Genomic DNA, 14,200 nt, shown 5'->3' with positions numbered 1-14,200 from the left:
ACCCCGGATCTTGTGGATTTGCTATGGTGTGGCTCTGATCAAGTCACTTAACCTTGCTGAGCCTATAAAATGTGGGTTGTACAACCTTCCTTGTAGGGTTCATGGAAGGGTTAAATGAGAAAACTTCAACAGAATGCCCAGTACACAGGAAATCTTCCCTGAATGTTAGCTTTTATTGCTGTCATTATCACTGTTATTTCAAAGTTTTTAATATAAAGCATGCCTGGGGGGGGGGGGGTAGAGGAGCGCAAAGAAGAAGATCCTTGATTTCTCTGGGAACTCCCCTCCTACAAGCCCCAGGAAACTGCGGAGCTGGGCTTTCACTCACTCTTTTTTTTTTTTTTTTTAAAGATTTTATTTATTTGACAGACAGAAATCACAAGTAGGCAGAGAAGCAGGCAGAGAGAGAGAAGGGGAAACAGGCTCCTGCTGAGCAGAGAGCCCTATGTGGGGCTCGATCCCAGGATCCTGAGACCATGACCTGAGCCGAAGGCAGAGACTTAATCCACTGAGCCACCCAGGCGCCCCTTTCACTCACTCTTGAATTTAATAAACACACCATGTACCTGAGATGCGCCAGGCCCCATTCAAAGCAGGGGGGATGGTTCACTGATAAGGAAAAGACTCCTCTAGGAGCTCAGCCTCCTGGGCAAACAGACGCGTACATCTTCAGTGGTGCCCCAGAGCACAAGGGTAAACACTAGGGAGGAGGCACAAGGGACCCAGAATAGCACTAAGCAGGGCGGGGGGCCAGCCGGCCAGGGGTTCCATCTATGCAGACACTCACTTGTAGAATTGTCATAAAAGCTGCCAGCATCTTCATCCGTGCCGTTGCCACCAAAAAGGGCTTTGTAGTTGTTGTCCTCATACCAGTTGAGGGACTTGATCTTCAGGCCACCCCCCTCGGGATGGCCACAGACGATGCGGGACACAGCTTGGTAGATCTGGGTGGACGAGCTGGAGCTGTTCGCATTGGTCAGGAATAGGACTTCCTGCCGCATGTCACTCCAGCTGTTCATGCTCAACAGCTGGTGGCCGCGATCAGGAGGAGAAAGGGAAGGAGGAGGGAAGGAGGAGAAGAGGGTATCACGAGGGTGGGGGAAAGAGAGAGAAAGAAAGCTTATTTTCTTGACCTCTCCAGAGCCACACCCCAGAACATACTGTGCCCTGTCCTCTGAGCCTTGTGATGGGATCCACAGAACCCTGCTACTCTGCTGGGGACCAGTGAAGGGTTATCGGCAAGGTGTGGATCTATCCAAGTACATTCAAATCTGCACCTTCACAAGACACCCAGGTGATCCCTATGCAAAGTAAAGGTTGAGAAGCAGAAACCAGAAGTCAATGGAGCCCCCTGGGGATGGGCTTTACTTCATTTGGATTATCTTCGGGCAGACGGAAGAGAAGGCTTTCTCTGAACAGTCATGTGTTCACATACATCCGTGAGGAACTGCTCATATCCTAGAGCATGTCCTCACCTCTAAAACACCTTCAACTTCCCTGTGGAAACTGAGGCGGCCTCTGTGCCTTGGAGGAAAGGCAGAGGGTATGAAGTGCCCATCCTGGTCACAGTGAAGTGCTGGATGACACGAGAAGCATAACACGGGCGACCCGAGGCTATGTCCCAACTCCGGGCCTCATTCACTTCCAGCCTTACAAAAGTCACTTCCTGAGGGCCCCCACTTCTCGCCAAGATGATGAAGATAAACAGAGCATGGGGCAGAGTAAATCATAAGGAACAGAAGGCCCTGAACAGGATGAGTCCCACGTTCCTGCAGCCGCGGGCTGCGTCTGTGACTCACACCAGACTGGCGCTTTGTCTCAGAGACAAATGTGCTCCGGCACCTTGTAGAGTTCCTGGCCCAACTGTTCACATCATTAAATATTTATCACGCACTTTGCATTTCTACATATTCCACAATAAATCAGTAATACACCTCTACATTCCCTGAAAGGTCACTTGATGTTCTCACCACCTGACAGAGCCATGGAGGGCAGAGGAGAGACCCAGGGCCCTGCCCACGTCCTATAGAAGGCCTAAATTCTGGCACCACGTGCCCAGTTTTCTGTCTCAGCCTCCTGGTTCCTTAGGGTCCCATGGTCCTTGATACTCTAGATCCTGACTTTGCCTTTTGCCTCCAGGGGACAAACCAGGGACTCCAGGGGCAGGTCAGAAGTCACAAACATTTCTCCCTCCAAAGAGGGAGCATCTGACACATACTACAAGATCACAGTTAGGTGGCCAGCTTTTCCTTACTTTATCTTTTCATCACTTGGATGAGGCATCTACACAGAGAGGAGAGAGGTCACCAGACAACTCTTCCTTTTGTTGGTGGGTGAACAGCCCTGGAGATGTTTTAGTGATAATAAGTGAGAGCCACTCACTTCCCTTTCCACAGACTGCCTCACTACCACCAGCCCACTGGCCCCCAACCGAAAGAACAAATTTCTTCCCACATAAAACCAGTACATTTTTGGACAGAGGCACCAAAATGACAGAATTATTCCAGACCGTTGGCTCTTTCCAGCACCTGTCTCGGGGCAAACTCCTACTCATTTTCCTACACCTCAGCTCACACTCCACAATTCCTCCGTGAAGCACTCCCACTCATGGGGAAGGGTGGCCATTTGTCCTTCAGCCCACGAAAGACGGTATTTGATAATTATCTATAGTCTGAACGGCTGGCTGACTACTTTCTCAAGACACTTCAACGCCCCCCTTCTTTCCATGCCCTCACCTTAGTCTCTTCTCAATTTAAGAGCCAGAACGTAAACAGCCTCATACTCTTTGTCACATCATATGCCCTCTGCTCCAAACCCCCAACTGGCTTCCATCTCGCTCAGCAAAAATCCAGCCTTACCAGGCCTGCACGGTGCTCACCTCCTTCCTGCGCCTCAGCTCCCAGCGCCCTCTCCCTCGCTCCCTCACCGTGCTCCTTCCTGGATCTTTAAATACACTCCTTAATCCATGCCCTACCTCAGTGTCTTTGTATCTGTTCCCGCTTGGAGCAGACAGTACGTGGTCATTTCTTCGGGTCCAACTGTCCCCTCGTCAGAGACAACTCCTCTAATCACCCCTTTGAAACACCTCAGCACCCTCTATCCTTCTTACCCTGTTTTATTTTTCTTCAGCACATTATACGCTGACCTGTTTATTTCCATCTCTGACCATGCATGTCCTTCTTTAAAGAGTATCCTTTCTATTCTAGTCTAGTTTCCATCAGAGTTCATCACACAAAAAGGAAGCTAAAGGCAGAAGGAACATAGGATTTGTAGTCCAACAGTCCTAGGTTCAAATCCTAGTTTATGCCAATTAACTATATGACTGTAAGTCCCACTCTTCTAAGCCTCCGTGCCATCCCTAAGATGGGAAGAATAAGGCCCACTCACGTTTGTCATGTGAATGATACAGGGAAATTGGGGGAAACTGCACAAGCCAGGGGGAGGTCCTTGGAAACTGCTAGCTCCCTTTTCCTACCGAGGGTGGTGCTTTGGTCAAAACATCCAACTTTCTTTCAAACACTATACAGATACACACGTGCATTTATTTATGGTCTGTCCATTTGTCTCAGGGAAATAGCAAGTTTGACAATAAGTTACTCATGGTCACGAGGGCTTGAAAGTATTCCACGGAGAGGTGTGGGTGGCCCTTGCTCGGCCTGGCCCAGGAAGCAAGCAGGGCACAAGGAAGCAGCTGCCAAGAAAAATGATATATGGCTCAATGGAAAGTTTCTGCCTCATCAGTAATGGGAACATCGCAGGCTTTCAATTATTTTTCTTACCCCGGACAAAAGGCAGGCCAGTGATGTAAGAGAAAACACTGTACCCAAGACCCTAAATTTAGAGACACCCTCCCATATCAAGTCTCTGCTCTGCTTGCTCTAAGACTGGAGGGAAGCTGGGAGTGCACAGGGTATACTGGAGCCCGCTAATGGGACCTGAGAGAAATGGCTATGGACTTGTAGGTCATTTTCTGTTTTTCTTTCTGCCTTCTGGAAGAGCCCCAGGTGATCCAGCTTCTGCACCTACATAAAGGTCACCAGCATTCACAAGCAGAATAACAAACAGCAGGCTGGAAAGCACTTCTCCTGAAAGGGACCCAAAACCCAAGTCTCTTCAGTCACACACCCATGATCAGAATTCAAAGAAAAAAGAAAACAACTTAAAGCAATACACCAAATTGTCGATAGTACTCAATCTCCGTGTTTTCTAAATGTTCTTTGGAACATTTTGAACATACAATACTTTTATTCTTGGAAACCTAAATTTTGATATTTGAGAAAAATAAAACAAATACCAAAATAATGATTTAGAGAAACAATTCAAAATAAGACTGGACCAAGTCTGAGAAGAGTATTCCCATCCACTGTCCTGGACATTTAGGCCTGATTGTTTCTGATCGCCACCTCCCACTCAGTTCCAGACAGCTCCTCCTCTCCAAGTCTAATCGGATACAAGGTTGGGCGTCACGGACAGGAAGCACATGCAGGCTGGCAGGCAGAGAAAAGGTTAACTGCTTTTGGCAGCACCTACAGGCCCCCAATCTTGCGAATATAAGGTTATTCTGATATGTTTGTCAACATGCAGACCCAAAAGGCAAATCTGACTTGATGCTCATCAAGAAATGACATTCCCAGGACACCTGGGTGGCTCAGTTGGTTAAGCAGCTGCCTTCGGCTCAGGTCATGATCCCAGCGTCCTGGGATCGAGTCCCACACCAGGCTCCTTGCTCAGCAGGGAGCCTGCTTCTCCCTCTGCCTCTGCCTGCCATTCGGTCTGCCTGTGCTCGCTCTCTCCCCCCCTTTCTCTCTGATAAATAAATAAAATCTTTTAAAAAAAAAAAAGAAACAAAAAGAAAAAGAAATGACATTCCCAAAGGAGAACATCAGAGGCCAGGTATTTACAGCGGAAGGTCTGAATGAGGGGTATACTCTATTAGTTGGCAAACAAATGTTTTGGTAAAAAGACTGGCCTTGCTACTGAAGAAGAAATATGGTTAAGTGGCTGGTGAGACAAGGAGTCATAAACTAAGGGCAGGGAATAACACTAGGAGAAAGTTCTAAATCAGGTACTGAACCTTCAACCACAAACTAATTAGCTCTGAGACATCTCTACATCTTGGTTTTTTCATCTCTATAGTAAAGAGCTCCACCCGGGTAATTTTTAAGATACAGATGCTTCTGAAATTGATTTTATGGGTCACACAATATTCAAATCAAAAGGACCCTCTAAGCACACTCAGGGTGAAGAAAAATCCATAGTGGTCTGCCTCCTGGGGCTGGAAAGACACAACTTACTTACCTGTTGGATCAAACTCCCAAGACTATCCAGCAAAGTTCCTGTGGCTTTACTCAGTTCCTTGCTCGGGATGGGAGAGGTAGAGTTTAGCTCCCTCTGGAATGAGAAGAAAAAAAAAAAAAAAAACTTTGTTTCTAAGCTCAAATATAAACCTGAACTGTCTACTGAAAATAAACAAGTTAATTAAAACCATTCACAATCTTGAGTTTAAAACACAAGAAACCCACTCCTAACCAAAATAAGACACTAAAATTATTCTAACTGCCAGTCTATAGGTTGTTTCAAATAAGAATTATCTTCAGATAAGAAACTAATCTTCTGACAAATGCTTTTAAATGGTGTAGAAATATCTATTTAAAACTATTTGATATGCAACAAATAAAACCATCTCATGCTGGGGTGTGTGTGTGTGCGTGTGCACGTGCTCCCCAGGCAACTGTGACCACAAATTCCCAACTCCATCTGCAAGATGGACAATAGAGAAATGACCTTGACAAGCAAGTTCGTAATGGCGCACAAGAAAGAAAGAATATGTAAAGTTTAAAGCTGCCAAAAGCACAGAAAGGAGAAATTCTCGCTCATTCCACTCAAACCAGCACTCACACTGGAAATTTGATACAGAACGCTTATTTTTTTTAAATCTACTTTTAGTCAGATCTTTATGTTTACTCATGTGTATATGTAATTGCTGTTATATGCCACTTAGTTTCACAGCAAATATAAGAAAATAATTAATTGGGCCCAAGGAAAAGATTAGTTAGGACAGAAAGCCTAAGCTAGAGAAGAAAAAGAACAAGGATGCATGGACCCTGAAGCCAGAGCGGCAAGAGCTGAGGAGCCTCAAATTCGAGTTCTGAGTTTTCAGGCCTCCAAAAAAAAAAAAAAGATATAAGGTCAGTTTCATCATTTTCATCATTTTATTTGTCAAACAGAAAAAAAAGGTTTCTGGGAAAACCCATCTTTCCTTGGCACTTCTGAGGGCTTCGTTTTACTTATTAATATCATCTACCTCTTTAGAGAAGGCTGGGCTACTTTTTTTTTTTTTTTTAAGATTTCATTTATTTATTTGACAGACAGAGATCACAAGCAGGCAGAGAGGCAGGCAGAGAGAGAGAAGGAAGTAGGCTCCCTGCTGAGCAGAGAGCCCGATGTGGGGCTTGATCCCAGGATCCTGGGATCATGACCTGAGCCAAAGGCAGAGGCTTTAACCCACTGAGCCACCCAGGCGCCCTTGGGCTTTTTTTTTTTTTTTTTTTAATTTATTTTAGAGAGAGAGAGCATGAGCACCGTGAGGAGCAAAGGGAGAGAAACTCAAGCAGAACCTGTGCTGAGCATGGAGGCTGATGCAGGGCTCAATCCCACGACCCAGAGATCATGACATGAGCTGAAATTGAGAGCTGGACACTTAAATGACAGAGCCACCAGGCAATCCAAGGCTGGGCTATTTTGCTCTTTGTCTTGTGTCAAGGAATGTTGTGAAATCATCTTACAGACTGTGGAAAATAGCTGGAAGTGGATAGAAATCATTATTATCTAAGAAACAGCAGCTGGGGGATGTTCCTTTAAAAAGAACTCCAGGAGAAGGGGAGCCCCTGGGTGTCTCAGTTGGTTAAGCAGCTACATTTGTCTCAGGTCATGATCTCAGGGTCCTGGGATTGAGCCCCACCCTGGACCCCACCACGCTGGACTCCCTCCCACTGGGGAGCCTGTTTCTCTCTCTCCTTCCCACTGTGCTCTCTCTCACTATCTGTCATATCTCCATCTCTCTAATAAATAAAATCTTAATAAATAGATAGACATAACTCCAGGGGCACCTGGGTGGCTCCGTCGGTTAAGGAACTTGACCTCAGCTCAGGTGTTGATCTCAAGATCATGAGTTCAAGCCCCCTCCTTGGCTCCATGCTGGGTGTGGAGCCCACTTAAAAATAAAAAATAAAATAAAACAAAATAGAATAGGATAAAATAAAAGTCCAAATACAGAAAATTGGAATTAGAAGTTAGTACCATGATGATCATCATACTATCCAAGCCAAATCCTGAATGTATATTTCTGATAATATCCGTCTAATGGTTCTATAAAAGAATCTGTCCGGCCTGGTTCATGAGCTCTCCTAGAATGGCTTAATCACCAGGGTCCGCCTTTCCCACACTCCCCATCCTCAGATGGGCCTCCAATTCCCCTTCACCACTATACTCAAGTAGGTCTCCGTGATGCCACTCACCGATTATGTTAATGATCTTTCCTTCAATTAAGTAATCCTGAGCAAAAACAAGTGGGAGATTTTTGGTTTTTTCACTTTCTTACTACAAGTTTACATCATCACTAAAGGTTAACATATTAAAAGTTGACCCTGCAGAACCTACAATAAGAAAACTTTCACAAACTGAGAGGTCTTCCTTGGAAGGCATGGGAGATAAAGTGTCTCTGCTTACATCAGGCCCACAACAGGATGCACGCTCACGACTGTGCAACAAAACAAAACAACAAAAAAAGTCAAATTAACTTAATGTCCTTTTTCACAACTTAAATTTGGTAGCCCATCCATTTCTTTATAAAATCTGAATGGAAAAAAGATTCTGATGATTCTTGTCACTCTGTCCCTTCTTCTCCGGTTATGGAGACCTGGGGTGGCTACAGAACCCCAGGCAAATGTCTCGAACTCCGCACGGCCTGATTTCTGCAGCTACATGGCAGTGTTCGTGGTGTGCAGATGTGCTAGTGGTATCAAGAATGCTGAACAAGAGGGTGTGTGCAGAGCACCTCACGCAGCACCTGGCACACAGTGAGCCCTCACAGTTCTCAGAAAGGTCACCTTTGCCTTCCTGTTCCCTTCCCTAAAAGTTTCCTACCAAAACTGAAGGATTTTCTAGTTCTTGAAAAGACACTCATCTTCCCTTCTGTTTCCTGGCTAGCTCTCGAACTGCTGAGGGGCCCTCCCTCCACTGAAAAGAGAGCTAAAGGTGTCATCTCAAAGCACATCAGCCATACCGATGTGCTATTTCTAACATTAGAAATCCTCTTCAGTGCAAGACTAAGACGTTAATTCCTGAAGGCTTGAGATGAATGCTCCTTTCCTCCCTACGCCCCCTTTCCCCTCAGTGTTTGCAAAACTGTGAAACAAAAGATGTTAAGCAGATGAAATGCATACTTAAGTAATGTTGAGTGGATGCAATACAACTACAGATGTATATTTATATCACACATGCACACATATAAACTTGCTCCAAGGTTGACATTTAAACTGAAAAACTGGAAGGAAAAAATCCTCACCTACATTGAAGTACACATGTATATCTATCCCTACATACATACACTCATGTATATGCACACTCCATTTATCTTAATGCATATGTATGTGTACCTTCTATTTATAGTGATATTGATTTTTACCTTTACAGTAGATATAATTTCTAAGTCTACTAAGCAAAAGAAGGGAATCTACAAAAAGAGACTATTAAATTGAAATGGTACCAACTGCCCTTGATGACAACCAAAATCATGGTGGACAACTGTGAAGAAGCAGCTTCCGCAGATGGATCCGGTGTGGTCTCAGAGCTCTCACACCAGCACCTGCTGCCATGTTCGTCCAGTGCAGCCTCCCAGCCCTCAGAGACCTGCTGATTCATAATTGAGGCATGCGAGCCGAGAAGCCTCGGGAATTTTTTGCACAGAGAAGTTTGAGAACCACTAAGCCATAGCCCCTTGGACGATGTTCATGCCTCTTTTTCACAGTCTGCTTTTCATGAAGGTGGTTGTTTGTGTATTCCATGTCTGGTCAGCACAACGCTGTCTGCTTTGGATGGTGAAGCACTGAAAAGAGGCCAAGCCATTCACCCAGCCCCAACTGGGATGGGAGATGGTACAAAATGCATGAGGCCAGAAAAGCACACCAACAGAGGTCTCGGCCACCAAGCGCCAAAGGCTAAGTCTCTGAAACCACAGCTATGCCACTGGCCTGTTGTCACCATTAGCATCCCATCCCCTGAAGGGTACAATCAATCAGCAGTTCATGTTGTTCTTAGATGACGTCCTTCCTCATCTGAATGAATTTAAACTTTCATAGGTACTAATTTTCCCTCGGGGGTTTTCAACTTAAATGTCTTAACCTTTGAGGCAGGCTTCTTATTCTTGTTTTAAAAGCTACACAATTCAGGAAAGCTGAATTCAGCAAAGCATGACTGTTTAGCCCATGAACACCACCTATGACCACACACATAAATATGAAGACTTCATTCCATTTACCATGGATATCAGACCTTGACATATTCAGACACAAATGCAATACCGCATCATACGGCTGTCAATAGTCTGAGCTCTAGTTTACTTCTTTTTTATTTTTTTTAAGATTTTATTTATTTATTTGACAGAGAGAGAGATCACAAGTAGGCAGAGAGGCAGGCAGAGAGAGAAGAAGGGAAGCAGGCTCCCTGCTGAGCAGAGAGTCCAGACTCAGAGAGTGGGACTCTGGGATCATGACCCGAGCTGAAGGCAGAGGCTTTAACCCACTGAGCCACCCGTGCCCCTCTGGTTTACTTCTAATTTACGTTTTGGTCTCTAAGAGAAACATTGGCTAAAGCCATCCATAAGTAATAGGCAGAACAATCAACGTCATTATTAGAATCCTTTTTACACTAATTGTTGTTTGAGATTAAATGTGCAGTATTCATGAACAGAAGTACTCACAACCTATTGTCAATACAAATAAATTCCCATTTTCAAAGATGTGTTGGAATTACACACTGGTGTGGGTTGACAAGACAGGGTTTAAAAAAAAAATTCATATGCAGCATTGTTTAAGAGCTCAGCATATCCAGATATTTTGTTCAGGACTTCATTTTACTTTTCTGTGCTTGGATGTTATAAAATACAGAGAAAGACTGATGAGAATCTGCAAACTAAATATTATAAATTCATGGGGGAAAGACAGGCTACTTAATTACTGTTGCTGGGACTAGTTGTTCATGTCAGAAAAATTAGAAAGTTTTCCATCTCACACCACTATACAAAATTAAGTTCTTGGCAGATTATAAAACTAAAAGTAAAAGATGAAAGTTGCAAATATATAAGAGAAGATGTCTTTATGAACTCGGTGTAGAAAAGGCCTACTTAAAATATAAAAAGTCCAGGGCGCCTGGGTGGCTCAGTGGGTTAAGCCGCTGCCTTCGGCTCAGGTCATGATCTCAGGGTCCTGGGATCGAGTCCCGCATCGGGCTCTTTGCTCAGCAGGGAGCCTGCTTCCTCCTCTCTCTTTCTCTGCCTGCCTCTCTGTCTACTTGTGATCTCTCTCTGTCAAATAAATAAATAAAATCTTAAAAAAAAATATATATATATAAAAAGTCCAAACCAAAGTGGAAAAAAATGACTTCAACTTTTAAAAGTAGAAACTGCACCAAAAGACACCATAAGCATTGTGGAAAAAATAAGCCAGAGACTGGAAGAACAGATTTTTATTTTTTTGGAAGAACAGATTTTTTAAAATTTTGGTATATAAAGGAAATACCAGGTAGCAGTTAAAATGAATCAGATGCCTCAGGTATCAATACTGATTAATCTCAACAGGATAATGTGGAGTGAAAAAGACAAGCTGCAGATGAATATACACGTTTCCACGATGTGAACACCTACAAACCAACAGGGTATGCTGTTATTACCGAATGCAAATACATCTACATGATAGAAAGCAGAAAAGCAAGCAACTCCAGGGGAGTGTCTGAGGGAAAGAGGGGGCATCGACAATGCCTGTAAGGTTTTATTTTGAAAAGAATCAGAAGCAAGCAAGGTGGACAACAGATGATGTTGTGTACAAGGGTGTTCTCTGTGCCTTTTTGAAGTTTTCACTAGTTCATACGTTCTAATTAAATGAAAGACTAGAAGAGTGAGAGAGGAGGAAAGGAAACAGAGCAGGCAGGAGTGGAAGAAAGGTCAAGAGTGGAAGCTGGCTTGACCACATATCTGATCTGAAAGATGTCTAAGCTCCTTGAATAAAACTGACCCCAGGAAACATGCCCTGAAACTGGGTCACAAAAATGAGGTCTGAGAACCACGTGCTTGCACCTACTATGAACTGTGGTCTCCTGCTAATACTTGACAAAGGCAGGCAAAGCTTGCCAACTAATATTTTGGAAGAGTTCCAGTAAACAATCTGTAGTTCAGAATTCCTACTATTATTTTTCCTAAACAAAAACATTCCCTTGGCTATGAACTCACATGGTCCCCATTGACCATAGGAGGCAAGTGATTTTCTCATATGATGAAATAGGGAAAGAGACTGAAAATAAAACCTTTAGTGAGGGACTACATGACCTATGTTAAGCTAACCAGAATTCATATATCATTTGATATTTTTAGAGCATAACTAAGTATTGTAATATCATTACAGGAAGAATAGACAAAAGCATATTCTATTACCCAAAAGGCACCCACCCACCTCTGCAGTGTGTCAATCACAACATGGCAACACTGCCTAAAAGCATGACATTCTGGAACACTGTCCCTAGAATGACAAAGGCCATCGTGCCCCATCTTTCTTGGGTCTAGCACATGATTTCATTATAGTCTTTCTATCCTAGTAGCTTAGCTAAATTGTAAAAGATTGAAAATTTAAAAGGCAGTAACCTAGCCAAGTCAATTTGACTTTAATTTCTGAGCTGATATTTCATCTCAACCCAGCATCCAACATAGCTCCTGGCACAGAATAATCTGGTGCCCAGTAAATGTGCATGGAAGAAAAACCAAAAGCAAAAGAGAAGCACTTCAGGAGAGCAGGAAATGGACCGGTGTGAGTCCTGATTCAAAGGTCATTCAAATTCACCTCATCAAGTCACTTACCCTCTGGAGCCTTTCAGTGGGTTCACTTGCTCTAACAGATGAGGCCCAACAGCCTAACACAGATCCTGAAAGTTGGCCTCTATCCTGTGGTCACCTCCGCAGCACCCTGTCTCACCATTCCTTCTATCAGCAAACTCCCCATAGTTATAGCTGCTCCACTCAGAACTCTGCGTTTCCCCTTACCACCACCTTCATTTCTCTCTCCACTCTAGACCCCATTCACAAGCCAGGTTCAGGAACATTCTTCTCCCTGCTCTTTACTTGATTGAACTCTATTTTTTAGGTCCCAGCTTAACAGATGCTTCTTTCCTGATCCTCAAAGACTGGGTTAGTGTGGGTTAGGCCTACATAACACCCAGCAGAGGATGCATCTGCTCTGTTCCTGATCTGTCCCATCCACTGCCCACCAGCAGGGAAACAAAGAAAGCTGTATCTTGCTCACCACAGCCCCCCTCCCCAGTGCATGGCACAGATTAGGGCTCAACATTTGTTGAATGAATTAATTTGTTTGTTTATATATAATCACTATATAAAATAAAGACTGGGAGAGATTACCAATGCATTGAGAAGCTACAGCCAAATGGAAATAGAAGACAGAACACCTACGAAATTAAATGTAATTGAAAACTCCTTTCAATTTACAAAAATCTTATTTCCATCCAAGTTTTTCAGGGACCCTACTACTAAATAATGTGGATGCATATGTATTTGAATAGGATTTTCAATATAATGCACAATTTTATTTTTCCCCTGGGAATACATGTTACAAGGTGTTCATGAGGACATTTCAAACTTCCCTTACTCTCAAAGAAGGCTAAAAACCTCTACTTTTGCCCATATTCAGAAAATCCAACTAAGGGCCAAGATTTTATGTATTAGCTCAACCTGAAAAAAAGTAAGCCAGATACCAGGAACAGAGACTACTGCCATCCAGAAGATGTCTACCTCTTTCCAATGGTTCATATGACAAGGAAGTTTTCCTTTGAGGGACATTTTAATATTTCTAACCAAAGTAGAGAACTTTTAAAACTCATGTCTGAGAGAGGTACTAATCTTTTAAAAACAACTCAAAAACTTAAATATTAACTTTTAAATTTGATGTGTTTAATGCAATTAAAATAATTTTTTGCTATTTCTTTTTTTAAAAAAAGATTTATTAACTCATTTGAGAAGAAGAAGAGAGAGAGGGAGTGCACGGGAGACGGGGGCAGAGGGAAAGGGAGCAAGAACCCTGAGCAGACTCCACACTGAGTGTGGAACCCAATAGAGGGCTCAATCTCAAGACACTGAGATCATGACCTAAGCCAAGAGTCAGAGGCTTAACCCATGGCACCACCCAAGTGCCCCAATTTTTTTGCTATTTCTAAACACAGTTTAATACATCTATTACCACATAATTCAGGACCAAAATCAAACCGAAACCTTAATTTCAGAAATAGCAGTACTTTTCAAGGAAGAAACAGTCTGAAGCAGAAATGTCTACACATATGGAGTAGAGTAAGTCCTATTAATACTGTTTAATTCACCCATTTATCTCCAGTTGTGTGCTCCCTTTTTCCTATAGGAATTAAGGAAACAGTTAACATTATTTATTTATTTATTTGACAGAGAGAGAATGAGAGAGTACAAGCTGGGGGAGCTACAGAGAGAGAAGAAGACTCCCCACAGATCAGGGAGCCCAACGCAGGGTTTCATCCCAGGACCCCAAGACCATGACTTGAGCCAAAGGAAGATGCTTAATCAGCTGAGCCACTCGAGTGCCCCTAAACACACAGGCTTAAGAGTAAATCTATGAGTTGTGTCATTCTACCATTTACCAAATGATAAGGATTGCAATGGATTACTGGATGAAAGCATATGCTGTGAACAGATGGGCAGTACAACCAAACAACACCAAACAAAATCTAATACTTATCACAAATGTATGAATTTTATGCAGAAGGAGAAAAGCAACAACTTTCTCCTGCAAAAAATTCACACAGATGCTTAAGGACTGTATGGGATAAGCTGAAGTATGTAGCCCCCAAAATGAATGAGCCATGCCCCTCTGTGTTCTAAGTCTTTGTCTAAGGATCA

At 43.3% G+C, this 14,200-nt stretch overlaps 1 protein-coding gene across 3 annotated transcripts in view; it reads right to left on the bottom strand.

Annotated features, from left to right (window-relative positions):
- ABCA1 (ATP binding cassette subfamily A member 1) overlaps positions 1 to 14,200 on the bottom strand; it is a 128,159-nt gene that overhangs the window by 52,973 nt on the left and 60,986 nt on the right. For all 3 annotated transcript variants that reach the window (XM_059143293.1, XM_059143292.1, XM_059143294.1), the window contains exons 8-9: positions 5,299 to 5,391; positions 788 to 1,028 (exon numbers count right to left, since the gene is read on the bottom strand). In XM_059143293.1, the coding sequence (XP_058999276.1) occupies positions 788 to 1,028; positions 5,299 to 5,391 (334 nt within the window). The remainder of the gene's footprint in view (positions 1 to 787; positions 1,029 to 5,298; positions 5,392 to 14,200) is intronic.

Source organism: Mustela lutreola, chromosome 12, assembly GCF_030435805.1.
Source record: "Mustela lutreola isolate mMusLut2 chromosome 12, mMusLut2.pri, whole genome shotgun sequence".
Lineage (NCBI taxonomy): Eukaryota > Metazoa > Chordata > Mammalia > Carnivora > Mustelidae > Mustela > Mustela lutreola.
This window is presented reverse-complemented; position numbering and strand designations above follow the sequence as displayed.